Source organism: Geotrypetes seraphini, chromosome 2 (genome assembly GCF_902459505.1).
Source record: "Geotrypetes seraphini chromosome 2, aGeoSer1.1, whole genome shotgun sequence".
In the NCBI taxonomy this organism is placed as follows: domain Eukaryota; kingdom Metazoa; phylum Chordata; class Amphibia; order Gymnophiona; family Dermophiidae; genus Geotrypetes; species Geotrypetes seraphini.
The window spans coordinates 237,030,978-237,046,892 of record NC_047085.1 but is presented as its reverse complement, the minus strand read 5'-3'; the positions used below and the strand labels follow the sequence as shown (position 1 = coordinate 237,046,892).

The 15,915-nt window shown below is 46.7% G+C and overlaps 1 protein-coding gene across 7 annotated transcripts in view; it reads right to left on the bottom strand.

The window, feature by feature from the left end:
- ATF7IP (activating transcription factor 7 interacting protein) overlaps positions 1–15,915 on the bottom strand; it is a 353,654-nt gene that overhangs the window by 9,974 nt on the left and 327,765 nt on the right. For all 7 annotated transcript variants that reach the window (XM_033935226.1, XM_033935228.1, XM_033935229.1 and 4 more), the window contains one exon: positions 4,906–5,091. In XM_033935226.1, the coding sequence (XP_033791117.1) occupies positions 4,906–5,091 (186 nt within the window). The remainder of the gene's footprint in view (positions 1–4,905; positions 5,092–15,915) is intronic.

Below are 15,915 nucleotides of genomic sequence, written 5' to 3'. Positions count from 1 at the left end.
CTGCATCCACTTTTGTTACACAAGAGCTCATATACAGCCCTCTAGTTCAACTGGGGCACATAAACTACAAGCTACAGCTGCTTCAATAGCAAAACTTGAAATCAATCCCAATTCTATCTAAAGAGCAGCAACCTGGTCTTCAGTGCATAAGTTTACAAAGCACTATTGTTTAGATCAAAGCTTAGCACAAGATGTTTGTTTTGGACAATCTGTCTTATGTAATTTATTTCCGCTGCCCGTCTGCTTTTTCAGCTTGGGACTCACCAACAAATGTGCCTGCATATCCCCTGCTTGTCTCTGGAGAAAGCAAAGTTGCTTACGTGTAATATGTGTTCTTCGCAGACAACAGGGGAATGCAGCCATACTTGCCTGCCCACCGTCCCTTCATCTCGACTTGTTATATTGCTAGAGACAAAACTGACTGGATGAGGGGAGGGGCTCCAGGTGTAGGGCATCCTGCACATGCTTAGTAAGCCAAATGCTTACTATAGCTAGGGGAGAGCACCGACACACAGGCTCTGTCAGAGGACTTCATTAACAAGTGTGGCTGCATTCCCCTGCTGCTACGGAGAACACCTGTTAAAGGTAAACAATGTTGCTATCCTGCTAGAGCTGGTGCTAGACATAACGGGGAACCACAAAGCCCAGGCCATGCTTCTTTAGTTTCTAGCTGGCTTAGGGCTCTCTCTGACCAGGGTGCAGTTGCCCTAGTTGCACTCCCCTAACACTATTCCTGGCATGTGTGACTGTGGTATTCTGTTAGCATGATTTTTCTGTGTAGCATTCTGTAGTAATTTGGCTTATTCAGTTTTCTTGATAGTGGAGGGGATATTTGTGAAGGGGAGGGGAGACAGGGGTTTTGTTTATCCTTGATGTGTTTATGTTTATAAAATGACAATTGTACAGAATATTGTTTCTTTTTATACTTTAATAAAATAACTTCAGTATAAAATCAACTTGTGTGGATGGGATCAGATGGCTTGTGGGAATGGGGCAGGGACGGAAACTGAGCTCATGGGGATGGGGTGGAGACAAAATTTTTTCCCATGTCATTCTCTAGTAGGAGCAGCTGAACTTTCCTGTTGTTTAGGGGGAGAATTCCCTTAACTGTTAAATATTGCACTTTCACAAAAATAGGTAGCAAGGATGCTGTTGTAAACAAAATAAGTTCTTGTAGATACTTCCTAAGTAAGTCCAAATTTGCTATAAGAGAAATTCATAATTCCTAGGTTATTCTTTCACTTGATGTTCTCTAAGTTCTCCATTCTGTGATTTGCAGCTTTTCTATTTCTCATTACTGATCTCTCCATACTTTTCATTTCTCCCTACTGTTCAAGTTTTCCCATTCTAATATTTTAGTCAGTCTCTGTTCATGTATCACCATCCATATTGTGACAAATCCACTGCTATCTCAGGATTTGTTACAAAGAGGGTTAAGAAATTCACCAAACCAGAAAGATTGTCAAGTGATGTGTTTAATTGTATTGTTTGTGCACTTGAAGATTGAAAACAAATAAAGAATTTGAAAAAAACAAAAAACAAAAACAAGAAGATATGGTAGGAGCTGAAACTTTTCCTGAGGAGATGGAATTGAATTGAGAAACGTTAGTGTGTTGGTTTTGAATGCAGACACTGTTTTGATGCAGATAATATTACCTTTAAACTGTGCCAGTTTTGGTTTCTTCTTGCTGGAGTTTTGTTTTTTCTCTCTACAACCCTTCTTTACAAGCTGGAAGCATTAGGAATGCTTGGACAAACATTGGTGAAAACCCTGTATATTTTGTTTCTCTGTTGGCTGCAGTACTGCATGATTACGTTTCACTGCAACAGCTGTGAGCTGTTTCCATGGCAGCAACTCAGAGTGAGCTGTGCCTTCGTTTCTCTGCAGTTAACCAAAACGTTGGATTAAATCTCTGTTTAAAAGTGCTTATGCCTGCTTTGCTGGTAGCTCATCTTCTGTGCTTGTGGTTAAGAGCACAAGTCTCCTAAGGAAGAAATATCCCGTTCAGTATAAGGATTTCAGTGAGACTGATTTCCACAGAACTGCAATTTGCTAAGACTGTCCCGTTATTTTATCTATGCCTACAACTCAGCCCTGTTTCACAGCACAACAGGAGCAAAATATATGGTAAAAAGTAATGCAGGTTGATTCCCTTCAATGCTGCTATGTTTTCTTGTTTTGTGGGGGTTTTTTTCATTACTTTGTCAAATGCCTGAACTGATCATATGTTCCTTGAAGTGGTGGAATTTCAAGCTTAGACCTTAATTAGAAACTGCTCTGGTGAAGAGGACTGAATGTGCCTTTCTATTGAAGTCCAGAGTCAGTTGACTGTGTTACGTAACAGGATTGCAAGCTTTGTTTTGCCTTTTCTTTTGAAGAAATTATATGAATCCACTATATGGGCATTTTCTAGTGGAACAAAATCCTAGCAAATGTTATAACCTAAATTTGGCCAGTGGCCTGAATAAATCCACATGAATTGCCATTCTGACTATGTGTACTTTTTGCTGAATGAACATAAAATGACTTATCTGTAATGTCCATCCTAGGCTGTTGCCTAAGCACCTAAATCCTGAAGGGTCTCTTGGTTAGAGGAGAGACACCAGGCCAGAGTTTTGTCACAACCCAATAGGCTCACTGCGCACATCAGGGGTACGGGTGTGACAATATCACCATCTCAGAAACTTAGATCCAAAGCAGAAGGAACACTTTTAAATGATGAATTCATAATCTTAATGGTGTCCCACAACCGACGGTTTAATTAACTTAAAAAGAGAAGCTGGAGCAGATGCCCTCCAAACCTTCATTAGCCTGAGACATTGTTCTTTGCAGCTGGCTCATCCCCACAACATTCACTTGATGGGAAACCAGCAACCCTCCTTGTCCAGAAAGACTGTCAGCTTCCACCACTAGGACTCAGACAATGCAGAAGCCTCTAGGTCTCGGGGAACACCATTCTGACTTTGGCACTCTATGAGGCCCAAACGTCATAGGGTAAATGGAAACTTCTGCAAGCCCAGCCAAAGTTGAAGCAGCTTGTATTTAAGGAACCTCTAATGTCCAGTTTTGTTTGCCCCAGCCTTATGTTGGGACCCCAACTGGGAAGGTGAGCATGGGAAATCTCCTTTATGCTTCCCCATTTGAAGAGCACAATCTGACACAACTTTAAGGTAAGAGAGCTCTTAACTAACAACTGCTCTCATTAATCTGTTCCATCAACAGTTAGTTGGGTATAAACTTCTGAAGAACTAGGAAAAAACCCAGAAGGAAAGAATCTTATTCTTTGAACAGGAGTGTTCCAATTTGAGTCATCCAGAAAGAACAGCCTGTTGTGATTCTACAGAAGAAAGGTGGTGTAAACTGACTGAGTCAGTTCAAATAAGTATCAGTAAAGTATTTGACACTGGAGGAAATGGAGTGGTGAAAAAGTAGTAGTTTGTTAGCAGAAAAACAACTCTGCCAGAAAAGTACATAAGGTAAAAAAAGGAATATGGAAATAGAACAGGATTTCCTGGTACCAGGGCATACAAAAAGAAACAATAGTTTCCCTAAACGAGTAGCTTGGACTGCTTGCCATAGAGGAATTTAAGGATATCTTGATTGTTGGAATTATTAGATAAATGAATGGAAACTATAGCTTATTTACCATTCAAATGCAATAATTTTCACATAATCTCTATGATATGCTGTGCATGTAAATATTGTGTGTCCTTTTACAAAGTTGTGGTAGAAAGTGGCCCTAGCATTGCCTTATGCGTATGATAAGGCTATTTGCACTACAGCCAGAAAGTAACCGATTTTCCATTTTCTAAATTAATAGCCATGTGCTAATGTTGCCATTAGCATGTGGCCATTAACAAAAATTAGCGCATGAACTTTTAGTGCCAACTATTTTGTAGGTAGTAAGAGATCACACACTAATCCTGCGCTAATCAGTTAGCACACAGCAATGCCAATGTGCTGAATAGCACAGAAGCATCCTCTTTCTGCCTTCCAGACATGCTCCCTTGCCCCCCCCAAAAAAAAACTATTTTTTTTAGCAAGTAGATAGCATGCACATGTATGAATCTTATTGTGGGATACCTCAACAAGCCCAGTGTTAAATCCATTTAAGCTAGGCTAAACACATTAGTGCTTACCACAACTTAGTAAAAGGACCCTATTGTTCTATAACCCATTTTTATACTAGGACCCAATATAAAAAAAACTGATCTCCTAAACTGTATCCTATTTTTCAGCCCAATTTAAGTGTATAAGTTTTCAACTGAAAATTCATCTTAATTTAGAACTTTAAGAACATAAGAATTGCCATACTGGAACAGACCGAAAGGTCCATCAAGCCCACTATCCTGTTTCCAATCATGGGCAACCCAGGTCCCAAATTATGAACCTGAAATATGTGAATGAGCAAAACTATAAAATGTGCCATGCTGAAGCGTTATGACCGAGGTATGATAGAGGTCTAAAAAAAACTGAGTGGAGTGGAATGGTTAGATATAAATTGCTTGTTTGCGCCTTCCAATAATACTAGGACTAGGGGGCATGTGATGAATCTACTAAGTAGCTGAACGTGTCATTAAACTCTAGAATTCATTGCTGGAGAATGGTAGTGAAAGCAGTTAGCTTGGCAAGTTTAAAAAAATAAAGATTTGGATAATTTTTTTTTTTTAATCCATAAGCCATTATTAATATGGACTTGGGAGAACTCCGCTGCTTATTCCTAGAATAAGCAACATAAAATCTGTTTTACTCCTTCAGATCTTACCAGGTACTTGTGACCGGGGGCAGGCCACTGTTGGAAATAGGATACTGGGCTTGATGGACCTTTGTTCTGTCCCAGTATAGCAACTCTTATGTTCTTATATTATGTTAAAAGTTAGAAAATGCAGACTGAAAAATCTTACCACCAGTTTGTGGATTGACTTGTCGTAATCCCTGACTTTGCATGACTCCATTTCGTACTGGTGTCTGACCTGTAGTTGTGGAAAGGGTAGTGTACACCAACTGTTGGCTAGGGGGTGCTCTTGGAATGGGTACTCTTGCTGTAGCCTGTGTTATTGGACGATGGGTCACATTCACAGTTGTCTGAGCTGAAACCAATAACAAAGAAATGACATGTAATATTACAACAACAATTAAAAACTACAGAATACTGAAGATGATGGAACTCCCTTAACTCTGCTGCAAAATGCACAGAGGAACAAACTTATGTTACACACTTAAACAGCCCAGGCAATATCAAGCCTAACGGTGATCTTATTCAATCCAATGAGTATACTGTATTAGGTGAAGATCTGGCTCTTCAAAATGGTAACAAGTACCGTATTTTCGCGGATATAACGCGCGCGTTATACGTGATTTTACGTACCGCGCATACCCCTCGCGCGTTATATGCCTGAGCGCGGTATAGAAAAGTTTTTAAACATAGTTCCCACCCCGCCCGACGCCCGATTCACCCCCCCAGCAGGACCGCTCGCACCCCCACCCCGAACGACCGCTCGCACGCGCTCCCACCCGCACCCGCATCCACGATCGGAGCAAGAGGGAGCCCAAGCCCTCTTGCCCGGCCGACTCCCCGACGTCCGATACATCCCCCCCCCCAGCAGGACCACTCGCACCCTCACCCCGAAGGACCGCCGACTCCCCAACAATATCGGGCCAGGAGGGAGCCCAAACCCTCCTGGCCACGGCGACCCCCTAACCCCACCCCGCACTACATTACGGGCAGGAGGGATCCCAGGCCCTCCTGCCCTCGACGAAAACCCCCTCCCCCCAACGACCGCCCCCCCCCCCAAGAACCTCCGCCCGTCCCCCAGCCGACCCGCGACCCCCCTGGCCGACCCCCACGACACCCCCACCCGCCTTCCCCGTACTTTGTGTAGTTGGGCCAGAAGGGAGCCCAAACCCTCCTGGACACGGCGACCCCCTAACCCCACCCCGCACTACATTACGGGCAGGAGGGATCCCAGGCCCTCCTGCCCTCGCCGCAAACCCCCCCCCCTCCAACGACCGCCCCCCCCCCAAGAACCTCCGACCGACCCGCGACCCCCCTGGCCGACCCCCCCACCCCCCTTCCCCGTACCTTTGGAAGTTGGCCGGACAGACGGGAGCCAAACCCGCCTGTCCGGCAGGCAGCCAACGAAGGAATGAGGCCGGATTGGCCCATCCGTCCTAAAGCTCCGCCTACTGGTGGGGCCTAAGGCGCGTGGGCCAATCAGAATAGGCCCTGGAGCCTTAGGTCCCACCTGGGGGCGCGGCCTGAGACACATGGTCGGGTTTGGCCCATGTGCCTCAGGCCGCGCCCCCAGGTGGGACCTAAGGCTCCAGGGCCTATTCTGATTGGCCCACGCGCCTTAGGCCCCACCAGTAGGCGGAGCTTTAGGACGGATGGGCCAATCCGGCCTCATTCCTTCGTTGGCTGCCTGCCGGACAGGCGGGTTTGGCTCCCGTCTGTCCGGCCAACTTCCAAAGGTACGGGGAAGGGGGGGGGGGGGGTCGGCCAGGGGGGTCGCGGGCCGGTCGGAGGTGCTTGGGGGGGGGCGGTCGTTGGAGGGAGGGGGGTTTGCGTCGAGGGCAGGAGGGCCTGGGATCCCTCCTGCCCGTAATGTAGTGCGGGGTGGGGTTAGGGGGTCGCCGTGGCCAGGAGGATTTGGGCTCCCTCCTGGCCCAATATTGTCGGGGAGTCGGCGGTCCTTCGGGGTGGGGGTGCGAGTGGTCCTGCCGAGGGGGGAGAAGAATCGGACGTCGAGGGGGGGCATCAGGCTTTCAGGATGGGGACAGGACTTCAAGGGGGGACAGGCAGATCTTCAAGGGGGACAGGCAGACCTTCAAGGGGGACAGGACTTCAAGGGGGGACAGGCAGACCTTCAAGGGGGGACAGGCAGACCTTCAAGGGGGGACAGGACTTCAAGGGGGACAGGCACGGAGAGGTGGGGCAGTGCACCGAAAGTCAGGGCGGGTGAACGGTGAGTCGGGGCAACCAGAGGAGAGTCGGGGCAGTGCACCGAAAGTCAGGGTGAGTCGGGGCAACCAGAGGAGAGTCGGGGCAGTGCACCGAAAGTCAGGGTGAGTCGGGGCAACCAGATGAGAGTCGGGGAGGGCGAAAGGAGAGTCGGGGTGGCCAGAGGAGAGTCGGGCAGCATGCGCGTTATATGCCTGAGCGCGGTATAGAAAAGTTTTTGTACATATCATCGTGATTTCTGCGCGCTATACCCCTGTGCGCGTTTTACAATGGTGCGCGTTATATCCGCGAAAATACGGTATATGAACTTAGCAGTAGATAAAGCTATCATGTATTGTATGCTAATGTGTCAAGAATCTTGGGCCCTTATTTACTTAGCTCTGTTTTGACAATAAAGTTAACATGCTACCTATGCAGTCATAGCCAGGGCAGGAATAACCAATAGGCCAACTAGGCACGTGCCTAGGGCCCGAAGTTTTCAGGAGGGCCCGATGAAACAAAGGACACGTTTTGGGGTTTTTTTCCCATTGGCAACGCGGGCCCCTCGGGAAAGATTGGCAGCGCTGCAGTTGATGTAGAGTGAGGCAGTTGAGAGGCGTTGTAAACTTGGTTATTAATATAGACTTATATTTTGGATAGTATTACTGCTTTACAAATGTTTGAACACTTTCAAATATGCATGGAAAGGGTTCAGAGTTAAATTCCTGGGTAAGTAGGTGGGAAGGGAAGGAAGGGGGATTTGTTCAGAGATGTTTGGGGGTTGCATAGAAGAAAAAACAACTGTGCACTGGTATACTAATCTTTGTTTATTATGAATTTTTTAAAAAGAAATATAAGTGGAAATAAAGAAGTAAAGAGATAAATGGAGGTGGGGCAGGGCCAGGGAGCCCTCGAAGAATTAATCCTGCCCTGGTCATAGTATAGACAGCACAGTTACTTACCGTAACAGGTGTTATCCAGGGACAGCAGGCAGCTATTCTCGCATATGGGCGATGTCATCAGTGGTGCCCGGATGCGGAAGCTCGCAAGCAGACTTGCTTGAAGAAACTAGAAGTTTCGAGTCGACCGCACCGCGCATGCGCGAGTGCCTTCCCACCCAGCGTAGGACAAGTCTCCTCAGTTCAGATAGCTAGCAGAGAAGGCAACCAGGGGAGGTGGGTGTGCTATTTGGCCAAACTGTCCATCCCGTCTGGAGAAAGTATCCAGACAATAGTGAGATGTGAAAGTATGAACCGAGGACCAAGTAGCAGCCTTGCAAATTTCCTCAATAGGTGTAGATTTGAGGAAAGCTATGAAAGCTGCCATTGTTCTGACTTTATGGGCTGTGACTCTACTGTGTAGGGGTAATCCAGCCTGGGTATAGCACAATAAAATTCAAGCAGCTATCCAGTTGGAGATGGTACGCTTAGAGATAGGATGTTCAAACTTGTTTGTATCAAAGGAGAAAAAAGTTGAGGAGCAGTTCTGTGTGGTTTGGTGCGTTCCAAATAGAAGGCCAAAGCACATTTACAGTCCAGAGTATGAAGAGCTACTTCTCCAGGATGAGAATGAGGCTTCGGAAAGAACATTGGAAGAACAATAGATTGATTGAGATGAAATTCTGATACCACTTTAGGGAAGAATTTTGGATGAGTACGTAGGACCACCTTGTCATCATGAAACACCGTGAAAGGTGAATAAGCAACCAAAGCTTGCAGCTCACTGACTCGTCGAGCAAAAGTGAGGGCTATGAGAAACACCACTTTCCAAGTGATATACTTCAGATGAGCCTTGTTAATTGGCTCAAATGGAGGCTTCATAAGTTCAGCAAGGACAACATTGGGTCCCAAACCACAGGAGGCGGTTTGAGAGGAGGTTTGACATTGAAAAGTCCTTTCATGAATCTGGAAACCACCAGATGAGCAGAGAGAGATTTCCCTTCGATAGGCTGATGGAATGCAGCAACTGCACTGAGATGGACTTGGATCGATGTAAACTTGAGGCCAGAAGTCAATAAGTGCAAAGGTAATCCAAAACAGAAGATAAGGAGGAATGTTGGGGCTCCTTAACATGAGAGAAACACCACGTAGAAAATCTAGTCCATTTTTGGTGGTAGCATTGTCTAGTGGTAGGCTTCCTAGAAGCCTCTAAAATGTCTCTGACAGGTTGAGAAAACTGCAGAAGAGTCATGTTGAGAGGTACCAAGCTGTCAGGTGTAGAGACTGCAGGTTGAGATGAAGCAGAGATCCCCGATTCTGTGTAAGCAGAGATGGAAAAACTGGTAGAAGGTAGAGCTCCCTGTTGCTGAGTTGAAGTAGAAGGGAATACCAAGGTTGTCCCGGCCACCGAGAAGCAATCAGAATCATGGTGGCATGATCGTTCTTTAGCTTGACCAGAGTCTTGAGAATGAGAGGGAATGGAGGAAATGCGAAAAGGAAAAGATTCGTCCATTCCAGAAAAAAAGCATCTGCCTCGAGGCGGTGAGGAGAGTATATCCTGGAGCAGAACTGAGGCAATTTGTAGTTGTAGGAAGCTGCAAAGAGGTCTATCTGAGGCGTTCCCCACTGTGAAAAAATGTGATGAAGAGGCGAGGAATGGAGTGTCCATTCGTGAGGTTGCAGAAGACGACTCAAGGTGTCCACCAAGCAATTGTTCGCCCCTTGGATGTAGACAGCTTTGAGGAAGGTGTTGAAGCGGATTGCCCAGTCCCAAACCTTCAGAGCTTCTTGACAAAGGGAGGCAGATCCCGTCCCTCCCTGTTTGTTGATATAATACATGGCGACTTGGTTGTCCGTCCGAATAAGGACTACCTGGTCGTGAAGAAGATGTCGGAAAGCGTTGAGAGCCTTGAGGATCGCTCTGAGTTTCAATAGATTGATATGACACTGACAATCCATACTAGTCCAGTGGCCTTGGGTATGGAGACCATCGAGATAAGCGCCCCAAGCGTAGGTCGAAGAATCTGTTGTTAGGACTTTCTGATGGGGGGCATTTGAAAAAGTAAGCCTCTGGAGAGATTGGAAGAGAGCATCCACCAACGGAGAGACTGCTTCAATGAAGGAGTGACTTATGTGTCGAGAAAGTGGGTTGTAAACCTGCGTCCATTGAGATGCCAGGGTCAACTGAGGAATTCTGAGGTGAAGTCTGGCAAAAGGAGTCATGTGTACTGTGGAGGTCATGTGACCCAGAAGTACCATCATGTGTCTCGCTGAGATGGAAGAGCGGGAAGACACTGTATGACAGAGTTGAAGAAGAGCTTCCATACGTTGTTGTGGAAGGAATGCTCTGAGTTGGATAGTATCCAGAACAGCTCCGATGAATTGTAGATTCTGTGAGGGCTGAAGATGGGATTTGGGAAAGTTGATTTCGAATCCCAAACTTTGTAGGAACCAGGTAGTCCGTTGGGTCGCTACAATAACCCCCTGGGATGTTGAATCTTTGATAAGCCAGTCGTCGAGGTAGGGAAATACCTGAAGACCATGGTTCCTTAGAGCTGCTGCTACAACTACCAGGCACTTAAACACTCTGGGAGAGGAAGCCAGGCTGAAGGGCAGCACTCTGTATTGATAATGAAGATTCTCCACCCGAAATCTGAGGTATTGACGGGAGGCCGGATGAATGGGAATGCGAGTATAAGCCTCCTTGAGATCCAGAGAGCATAACCAGTCATTCTGCTCTAGAAGGGAATAAAGAGATGCCAGGGACAACATTCGAAATTTTTCTTTGACCAAAAATTTGTTGAGAGCCCTGAGATCTAGAATGGGCAGCAGATCGCCCGTCTTCTTCGGAACAAGGAAGTAATGGGAGTAAAACCCCCTGTTCTGCTGGTCCAGAGGAACTGGTTCGATGGCATGGAGACGAAGCAGAGCTTGAGCTTCCTGAAGAAGGGCGGTCTGGGAAGGATTGGAAGGATACTCTCTTGGAGGAAGCTCTGGTGGAACCTGAGTGAAATGAAGAGAGTATTCTTCCCTGATGATGATCAATACCCAGAGGTCGGATGTAATTGACCTCCATTGATGGTAAAAAGATGGAGACGACCTCCTATATGGGGAAAAGAAGGCAGAGTCAGAACAGTGGAGGTTATGCTCTGTTTTAAACAGTCAAAAAGGCTGAGTAGCCTTAGGTGCAGCAGAAGGTTGAGGTTTTTGTTGCTTCTGAGGCTGCTGTTTAAGAGGAGGGTGATTGTAAGGAGCCGTCCTCGGAGCAAAACGCCGTTCATAGATAGGAGCAGGGCATGTAGGTTTGGCAGGAGCTGGCTTGCTTAGGTCTGACAATAGAAGCAAAGGATTTTTCATGTTCAGACAATTTCTTGGTGGCTGCCTCGATAGATTCATCAAAGAGGTCATTGCCTGCACAAGGAATATTAGCTAAGCGATCCTGAAGATTAGGATCCATGTCAATGGTACGAAGCCAGGCAAGGCGACGCATGGCTACAGAGCAAGCAGTTAACCAGGCAGACAACTCGAAGGCATCATAAGATGACTGGAGGAGATGTAATCGGAGTTGTGATAAAGAAACAAGGACTTCTTGAAATTCAAAGTGCTTTTGAGTATCTAAATAAGTCAAGAATTTTGGTAATAGAGAAACGAGGAACTCAAAATAAGTAATAAAATGAAAATTATAATTGAGGACTTTAGAGGACATCATGGCATTTTGATAGATGCGACGTCCGAATTTGTCCATAGTTTTCCCTTCCCTTCCAGGAAGAACGGTGGCATAAACCTTGGAAGGATGGGACCTCTTCAAGGACTCAACTAGCAGGGACTGATGAGATAACTGTGAGTTGTCAAACCCTTTGCAATGTACAGTTTTATACCTAGAGTCCAATATGCCTGGAACAGCCGGTATGGTATAAGGGGTCTCCAGGCATCGACCAAAAGTCTGAGACAAAAGCTTGTGAAGAGGAAGCTTAAGTGACTCTGCCGGAGGTTGAGGAAGATGCATGACTTCGAGGTACTCCTTAGAGTATTTGGAACCAGCATCTAATTGAAGATCCAAGTCAACAGCCATCTGACGAAGAAAAAATGAGAAAGATAGCTGATCCGCCAATGCTTTGTCTCGAGAAGGACTCGAGGACGTCGAGGCAGCCTGGGTCGAAGATGAAGCTTCAGCAGGAAAAAAGGCATCAAAAGAATATGGAGACTTGGACGAAGCAATTGAAACCGCTGCATCCTCGAGGTTCGGAAGTGGAGACCTCGAGCGAGGAGTCGGCGGTCTAGTCGAAGTAGGAGTAGAGCGAGGCTTAGTTGAAGAGGGGCGTTCTTTAGAAGAAGAACTATGCCTGGAAGTATGCCTCAATGAAGGCCTCAATCGTCGGTGAGGACGGTGCTTGGAAGCAGATCTCGAAGATCGAGGAGACTTCGCCTCGGAGAGAGAAGCAGCCAACGCCACCAAAGAATGGATAGGACTGGAGGCTGTAGAGTGAAGCTCCAGAGGCTTGATGGAGAAACCTCGTTGCACTCCCAAAGACTCTGCTCTATGTATAGAGTGTGAGGATTCCTGCCAAGGCACTTGCAAAGATTCTGCTACTTGCTTCACGTGCTTGGGTGCCAGACCAGACACTCGCAGAGACTCTGCTCCCTGCAAAGAGTAAGCTCAGACTGAGGCAAAGGAAGTGGCTTGACTTAGCGGGAGTCTGCTGAATGCTCAGGCTGGATGAGAGGAAGAAGCTTTGGTCCCTTATTAGTAAGGAATTGAATGAATTGCTTCTCCAACATGGTCTGGAAAGAAGCCGGTAAGGATGGATCCGCATCTGAAACCGGACCACCTGTTTTGGCTGGAGGTTCCACCGAGGCAGTGTAAATGTGCTTCAACTTGGAAGTCTTAGGCACTTTAAGCACCACCGCTGGAACTTTCTACTGAGCTATCTGACCTGAGGAAACAGGGGAAGATACAGCAGGAGTCGAAGATAGAGCCGCTGCAAACGACGAAGGTCTGATGAGGCTCGAGGTGGAAGCAGTTGAAGCAAGAGGAGTCTCGGTCCAAAGTGAGGCCGAGGGCGCCTTCGATGTCGAGGGATCGGAGGAAGAATCCATCCTGAACAGCTTCTCCACCAAAAGATGACGACGTTTAAGGGCTCGAGGTTGAAGAGTAGCACAGCGCTCGCACGACTTTGGGTGATGTTCCGGCCCAAGGCACTTGAGGCACCGACGGTGTGGGTACGTAAGGGAAATCGCACGCTGGCACTGGCTACACTTCTTGAAGCCCATGACAGGCCGGGACATAGAAGGAAAAATAGCTGCCGCAAAATCAAAGCTCTTAGGCTGCGGCCGAGCGGCCTTCCCCGGTAAACGGACAGAAGATTGAAATTTATTTATTTATTTTTAACTAGAAATAAAAGAAATAAAGCAAGAACAGCGATTTGTGAAGAAAAAAATACAAACCGCAGTTCAGAGAAGGCACGAAGTAACGAAGTAAAACGCAGAGAGTCAAAGACGGACTTCTCGGCTCCGCGGAAAACTGAGAACTGAGGAGATGCGCCCTACGCTGGACAGAAAGGCACTCACGCATGTGCAGTGCGGTCGACTCAAAACTTCTAGTTTCTTCAAGCAAGTCTGCTTGCGAGCTTCCGCATCCGGGCTCCGCTGATGACGTCACCCAGAATAGGCTGAGAATAGGCTGTCTGCTTGTCCTGGGATAAATTATGAACTGTAATATGACACTGGTACTCACAAATGGGGAGAGTATCTCTAATGTTCAAGTGGGTACCCACCTGGGAAGTAGCGATCATCAAACAGTTTGGTTTGATATAACAGCTAAAGGGGAAGATAGCCACACAAAACTCAAAGTCCTAGATTTCAAACGTACGGATTTTAGTAAAATGGGAGAGTACCTGAAGCTGCTAGGAATGGAGAACATAAGAGAAGTGAAAAATCAGTGGTCTAAGCTGAAAAGAGCAATAAAAATGGCTACTGACCTTTATGTGAAGAAAATAAATAAAAAGAGAAAATGAAACTAATATGGTTCTCTAAACTAGTGGCGGAGGAGACCTGGCCCTTCTCTATAAATCATTTTTTGACATACAGCTTCTCGAAAAGGGTAGTGATGCATCATTAGAATATATACTAGCTTCTGTCAATTATGAACTTCACCATCACCCAATGGGTATTCTGGTACTATATCGTCCCCCAATTTATTGGAATAAATCCTCCAAACTTGTCTTTGAGATCATAACAAGCGCTTTTCTAAAATTTCAAATATTACTGATTATTGGTGATATTAGCCTCCATCTAGATGATAACACTAGTAAGAATATAATTGAATTCAGCAGTTTTCTTACATCTCTGGGCTTTCCCTCTCTTAAGACCTCTCCAACCCATGAAAAAGGGCACTCTCTAGATATCATCAGCTTTCTTGACCTTACTGATTATAAAACTTTAATTGAAAATGTTCGTTGGGAACAAGTCCCTTGAGCCGACCAATTTTTAGGTGCTTTCTGTCTTCCTGTTTTTATGTTTCAACTTGTGGTTCAATCCTGTGCCTCAAAACCTATTACTTTCCGCAAGAAAATTACAAGTGAACAGTTCTGGACCCAATTCCATGCTGAGGGATTCCATGCTGAGGAGCACCGAGGGACCAATTTGCAGACCGGATATGCAATCTAGGGAGGTCTGCTGTCTGCCTGGAGCCAGGATACGAGATGTCACCGCCAGTCTGGATAGACTACTCACGCCCCGAGACCACTTTCCTATGCTTCTTGTCCACATAGGAACCAACGACACTGCCAGGAACACACCGGAGACCATCACCAGAGACTTTGGAGCACTGGGTGAGAGGCTGAAGCAGACAGGAGCGCAGGTGGTTTTCTCATCGATCCTCCCAGTTAGAGGCAAGGGAAGAGCCAGAGATGAACGTATCCTGAGGACGAACGAGTGGCTACAGGGATGGTGCCGGGATATGAACTTCGGATTCCTAAACCATGGGGAAGCGCTACAAGGACTTCAGGGACCAGACGGACTCCATCTGACCAGTAGGGGTAAGAACGTCTTCGGACACCGACTAGCCCGCCTGCTTCACAGGGCTTTAAACTAGGTAAGTCGGGGGAGGGTACCCATTCACATATTAGTGCAGAAAGGAATTATCCTGATGAGGTGAGTCGAAACTCCGCTTCCATGTCCAAGGTAAGTACCCACATTGCAAACAGTTCTTTGGGAGTCACACCGACTCGGGTAGGATACGCCTCACAGGGACTTAGCAAACACAAGATATGGAGGGCCATGTATGTCAATGCACACAGTTTAGGTAACAAAATTCTAGAATTGGAGGCTGAAATAAGGAATGCCGACCTAGATGTGGTGGCAATATCTGAAACTTGGTTCACGGACTCACATGGGTGGGATATGGCTATACCGGGCTACAATCTACTTCGTCAGGACAGAGAGGGTAGGTTAGGAGGGGGGTAGCTCTATACATTAAAGAGGACATCAAAACCACCAGGATCACAGATGTCAAGTACACCGGGGAGTCCCTCTGGGTAAACCTGGCAAGAGGCAGAGAAAAATGCCTGTATCTAGGTGTGGTTTACAGACCCCCAAGACAACTGGAAGACATGGACGCAGAATTAATTGAAGACATAGAGAATATCACTCTACGAGGAGAAGCTGTACTGCTAGGGGACTTCAATATGCCTGATGCAGACTGGAACTCATTTTCAGAGACAACCAGCGGTAGCAGGAGGCTCTTAACCTCCATAAAGGGAGCACGTCTCAAACAAATGGTAACGGAGCCCACTAGAGCCCAGGCGATCCTCGACCTGGTACTCACCAACGGGGAAAGCGTTTCAGAGGTCTCAGTAGGAGATACGCTAGCCTCCAGCGACCACAATATAGTATGGTTCAACCTTAGGAAAGGCTTCCCTAGATCAAACACGAAAACAAAGGTACTCAATTTCCAGGGCACAGACTTCGCACGCATGGGAGATTTCGTCCATCAGACGCTGCAGGACCAAGCGGACACCGATGATGTAGAAGCTAAG